At 40.8% G+C, this 6,000-nt stretch overlaps 1 protein-coding gene across 1 annotated transcript in view; it reads left to right on the top strand.

Moving 5' to 3' along the window:
• LOC134347469 (lebercilin-like protein) overlaps nucleotides 1–4,340 on the top strand; it is a 41,873-nt gene extending 37,533 nt beyond the window's left edge. Inside the window, exon 7 of the mRNA XM_063049794.1 lies at nucleotides 3,535–4,340. Within this exon, the coding sequence (XP_062905864.1) occupies nucleotides 3,535–4,340 (806 nt within the window). The remainder of the gene's footprint in view (nucleotides 1–3,534) is intronic.
• Nucleotides 4,341–6,000: the final 1,660 nt, after the last annotated feature.

A 6,000-nucleotide genomic window follows, 5' to 3' on the forward strand; every position in this document is an offset into this window, starting at 1 on the left:
GGAACAATCTTCCTGCATCTAGCCTGTCCAATCCCTTTAGGATCTTATACGTTTCAATCAGATCCCCCCTCAATCTTCTAAATTCCAACGAGTACAAGCCCAGTTCATCCAGTCTTTCTTCATATGAAAGTCCTGCCATCCCAGAAATCAATCTGGTGAACCTTCTTTGTACTCCCTCTATGGCAAAGATGTCTTTCCTCAGATTAGGGGACCAAAACTGCACACAATACTCCAGGTGTGGTCTCACCAAGGCCTTGTACAACTGCAGTAGTACCTCCCTGCTCCTGTACTCGAATCCTCTCGCTATAAATGCCAGCATACCATTCGCCTTTTTCACCGCCTGCTGTACCTGCATGCCCACTTTCAATGACTGGTGTATAATGACACCCAGGTCTCGTTGCTCCTCCCCTTTTCCTAATCGGCCACCATTCAGATAATAATCTGTTTTCCTATTTTTGCCACCAAAGTGGATAACTTCACATTTATCCACATTAAATTGCATCTGCCATGAATTTGCCCACTCACCCAACCTATCCAAGTCACCCTGCATCCTCTTAGCATCCTCCTCACAGCTAACACTGCCACCCAGCTTCGTGTCATCCGCAAACTTGGAGATGCTGCATTTAATTCCCTCATCCAAGTCATTAATATATATTGTAAACAACTGGGGTCCCAGCACTGAGCCTTATGGTACCCCACTAGTCACCGCCTGCCATTCTGAAAAGGTCCCGTTTATTCCCACTCTTTGCTTCCTGTCTGCTAACCAATTCTCCACCCACACCAATACCTTACCCCCAATCATGTATCATTTTTTAAAACATTTAATTTCCAAGTCTGGTTAAACCACAGCATCTTTGCTTAAGTTAACTAACTCTGATCAAACTGCTTGAAACTCTGAGATATTCCAGAATATAATGATAATTGCTGGTTTCCCCACTTCAGTACCAACCATATTTTCCTACTTGGTTAACCTTCTCCTCCATCTCACCTCCAACTATAAGCAGTGGGAGCTCATGGTTTAGCTTCTCTTTAAAACTGAGATCAACCATTCAGCTGCCTCTGCTACTTCCCTCTCTTTGCCTATCTCATCAACCAAAACTTCCTATGGGTACATCATTCAGAGAAGTTTCTGAATGTATCCTTTACCTCAGGGATTTATGAGACAAGTTTGGGCACAACATTAGGAAAGATATATTAAGCTTGACAGGGTACACTAAGGATTACCAGGGTGTCCTCATCATCATTATGTGTCGTGTCATGATGTGGGTGATCATGATCTCATGGCCGTGATTATGGCAAATTTTTCTACAGAAGTGGTTTGCCGTTGCCTTCTTCTGGGTAGTGTCTAATCCCTTATAAATACTCTTCGGAGATTGCCTGCCTGGTGTCAGTGGTCGCATAACCAGGACTTGTGTTATGTATCAGCTGCTCATACGACCATCCACCACCTGCTTCGATAACTTCAAATGATGGTGACTGGGGCGCTAAGCAGGTGCTACACCTTGTCCAAAGAAACCAGCAGGCTAGCGGAGGGAAGGAGCACGTTACACCTCCTTTAGTAGAGACCTATCTCCACCCTGCTACCTATATCAGGGTGTATACATCTAAATTAGAAGGAATACTTCATGAACTTGATCTGTATTCTCTTGAAGTTAGAAAATAAAACAATGATCCAGTATGACCCTTAAAATGATAAACCAACTCAATAATGTATATGCATTAGTTTGTCCTTGAACATCCAATCATGGTCCATTTCAGAATCTACTTACATTGTGTACTTCAGAGAAAATATTTTCTCTGATGGACAATTATAGAATACAGGAGATGTTGGGTGTTCAAGTTAGAGAAGGCCATTAGGCATGAAATCAAAAAGCAGTTTTAGACATGGTGAGTGATGCTTTTTTAGAATCTTCTTCCCCAACTAATACAAAAGTTTGTGAAGACAAGTTCAGTTGAAAGGTAAGAAATTGCAACTAAGAATTTGGAGCTAACATATAAGTGATACTGGTGTACCTATGGTCCAACTGTACAGTGGTACAGAATTGGGTAGCAGTGCTGTGGAGTGGCTTACACCTGCTCCAAATTTCAATAATAACAAGTATCATTGCATCTATGTGGGAAGGGCCCCAGTATGGACTCCTTCTGCTGCAGCACATGGAGGGACGACATTGGGTGGGAAAGGCTCTTGAACAATAAAATCAGAGTATCGCCCCAACAGGACCACAAAAGTACATGGGGCTACATTTGTTCATTTTCTTAAAACTTTTTTTTACATTACTGAGTGTGACAACCATAAATGTAAAAGGTTTTTGCACAGTTTTCTTCGGTGTTTATTTTTTATTCCAATTAAATTACATTTTTGAAGTAATAAGTATAAGACCATCAGATATCAGAGCAAAATCAGGCCATTTGGCCCATCGAGTCTGCTCATCATGGCTGATCTATTTTCCTTTCAGCTCCAATCTCCTGCCTTCTCCCCATATCCCTTCATGCCCTGACCAATCAAGAATCTATCAACTTCTGCCTTAAATATAGATAAAGACCTGGCCTCCACAGCTGCTTGTGGCAACAAATTCCACAGATTCACCACTCTCTGGCTAAAGAAATTCCTCCTCATCTCCATTCTAAAACGAAACCCCTTTAATTTGAGGCTGTGTTCTCTGGTCTTAAACACTCGCACCATAGGAAACATCCTCTCCACATCCACTTTATCAAAGCCTTTCACCATTCAATAGGTTTCAATTAGATTAGCCCTCATTCTTCTAAATTCCAGTGAATACAGGACCAGAGCCATCAAATGCTCTTCATATGACACACCATTTAATCCTGGAATCATTTTCGTGAACCTCCTTTGAACCCTCTCCAGTTTCAGCACATCCTTTCTAAGATAAGGGGTTGAAAACTGCACACAGTACACCAAGTGAGGCCTCACCTGGGCTTTATAAAGTATCAATATTACATCCTTGCTTTTATATTCTAGTCCTCTTGAAATGAAACGCATTTATTTTCCTCACCACAGACTCAACCTGCAAATTAACCTTTAGGGAATCCTGCACAAGGACTCCCAAGTCCCTTAGCACCTCAGATTGTTATACTTTCTTTTGATTTAGTCAACCCTTTTGCTTCTTTTACCAAAGTGGATGACTATACACTTCCTGACACTGTATTTCATTTGCCATTTCAATGCCCATTCTCCTAATCTGTTTACGTCCTTATGTAGCCTCCCTATTTCCTCAAAACCACTCCCTCCACCTATCTTCATATTGTCTGCAAACCTTGCAACAAAGCCATCAATTCCATCATCCCATATCATTGACATATAAGGTAAAAAGAATTGATCCCAACACAGACCCCTGTGGAACCACCAGTAGTTATATATCTATATTACCCCAATAAAATTACAGGAACCTTTCTCTTGCATATTTGGCCACCAGGTGTCAAGTTGTCGATACTTAAATATTACAGATGCCAAAAACCTTAACTATTCACTTACATATGTGAATTAATTTATGTTTTTCCCCTCCTTCTCATTAGAATATGAGCAGGCAGAGAAGAGATGGAAAGAGATGGTCGAGAAAGATATCTTGGAAAACCTGGAAAAGGAAAAAAGAGAAAAACAGGAGAAAGAGCGAGCTGCCCAAATTTTGAAGGAAGCCCTTGAGAGTAAAGAATTCAGAGATCAGGAGGAGACCACGTCGATGAAGGAAAGAGAACAGCAAAAAGCTGAGACAGACGGAGATGAATCACCACTAGATGATGTAATCAAGGAAGCAGATGAGGCCTTTCCATTGACTGACAGCTCCAATAAAACTCCTTCTAGGCTCAGAAGACGTTACAGGTTCACAGAGCAAACTGAAAATCTCCACAAAGGGCTTCCTGTCTACAAACTATCGTGCGTGGGCCAAAATAACAGCAAAAGACGACATGAAAGGTCGGAAAATGAGGAGTTGCTGGATCTGGGCTCTTCATTCAGGAGTTATGAGCCATCCTTTGGGAAGTTTTGCAGTCAAGTGAATGAACTGAGGCAACACGTAGGGGATGGACAAAGTGCAAAACCTGAGAACTGTTTTCCATCACTTTCAAGGAATGACAAGAAAAACAGCTTCATAGAAACATTATTTCAATCAGGTGACTCTTTAGAAAGTAAAACCTCAAAGGGCAGTGAAGCTAAAGCCTCTGAGAAACTAAAGCAACTACAAAGAAATAAACAGTCAAGTCAAATTCAGGTTACCAATCAAAACAGATTGAATTTTCTGGATCCTGACTTGCTGCCTGGAAGGATGTTGGAATCATCCACAGATGAAAGTGATAAGCTTGTTATACAGTCACTAAATAAATAAAAGTAAAATTTCTGTTTGCTAATTTCTATTAAATTTATATCTGTTGAAGTTCAGATTACTCAATTTTTTAAATGTTTTCCCCTGAAAACAACAGTTGTCATTACCATTACGTGGTTAACAACACAAGATAGGTACCTGATTTAAAAAGAGCAGGAATAAGCTCTAAATATCAATAACGTTAAAGATAGTGATAGGAAAAAAGGAGGAACAGTGGTGTTTCTGATAAAGGAGAACAATGCAATGTTGGAGAGAGATGTCCCAGAAAAATCTATCCACTTAGAGTTAGGAAATATAGAGTTAAGAAATAACAAAAATGAATTTACCCTAAAGGTCATGGGTTAAGGGTGAACTGTGAAAAGTTTAAGGGGAACATGAGAGGAAACTTCTTCATTCAGAGGGTCATGAGGGTGAGGAATGAGCTGCCAGTGCAAGTGGTGCATACCAGGTCGATTTCAACGTTTAAGAGAAGTTTGGATAGGTAGATTGATGGTAAGGGTATGGAGAGCTATGGTCCTGGTGCAGGTAGATGGAAGTAAGTAGTTTAAGTGGGTCTAGGACTAGAGGGGTAGAATGACCCATATCTGGGCTGTGCTTTTCTGTGACTCTATGACTTCCAGGTTCAGTATATAGTTCATGAACTGGGGGGGGGGGGGAGAAATATTGGGAGCAAATTTGCAGGGAAATTATTGATAGGAACAAAAGCAATAGAAGAATAAGGGATTTTATTTTACCCAAACAATTACAAAAGAAACAAAGATGGAGGAGTTCCTAAATTTCTAAATTCTTGAACAGATCCTCTTAAATCTGTTCATTTCTGGTTCTACAAGGAAGGCAGCATGTTAGGATATAATTCTGTAAAACGAACCAGATCATTTGGAGAAAACATCATTGGACAAACATCTAAGAGATAGCTACCTGTATACAAAACCTAATGATACAATGATTGCTGAGGAAAAGAATATTGACCACTCTGCAAACAAGAGAAAATCTGCAGATGCTGGAAATCCGAGCAACACACACAAACTGCTGGAGGAGCTCAGCAAGCCCAGCAGCGTCAATAGAAAAACGTACCTCTCTCACCTCATCTCATCAATCAACTTCCCAGCTCTTTATTTCATTCCTCCCGGCACCTTTTAAATCTACTCCTCAGCTTCATTCTCCAATTCTGCTGAAGGGTTTCAGCCCAAAACATCAACTGTACTCTTTTTCCATAGATGTTGCCTGGCCTGCTGAGTTCCTCCAGCATTTTGTGTCTGTTGCCCACTCTGCAATAAAATTAGAGAATTGCAGAATAACTGCTTTCAATGGGATGAATAGAGATCTGGCCAGAGTAAACTGGTGTTCCTTTGTTTTCATTGTTGTGGGGTTAAGGTTGTGAAGGTCAATTCAAAAACCTGATGGTAGCTGTTCTTGAACCTGGTTGTGTGGGATATTTAGAAGCAAAAAGATGGCATGACCCGGATGGTGAGAATACTTGATGATCGATGCCACATTCTTGACATGGTTCCTCCTGTAGATGCTGTCATTGTGCTTGTGGTGGACTAGGCTGCTTCGATTAACCTCTGCAGTTGCGGTTTAAGATGGTGCTGCTGAGGGCAAGTGACATCTTACTGGCTGTTTTCAAAGCAATAAATACAACTAAATACTTCATTAATAACTA

This window comes from Mobula hypostoma, chromosome 6 (genome assembly GCF_963921235.1).
Source record: "Mobula hypostoma chromosome 6, sMobHyp1.1, whole genome shotgun sequence".
Lineage (NCBI taxonomy): Eukaryota > Metazoa > Chordata > Chondrichthyes > Myliobatiformes > Myliobatidae > Mobula > Mobula hypostoma.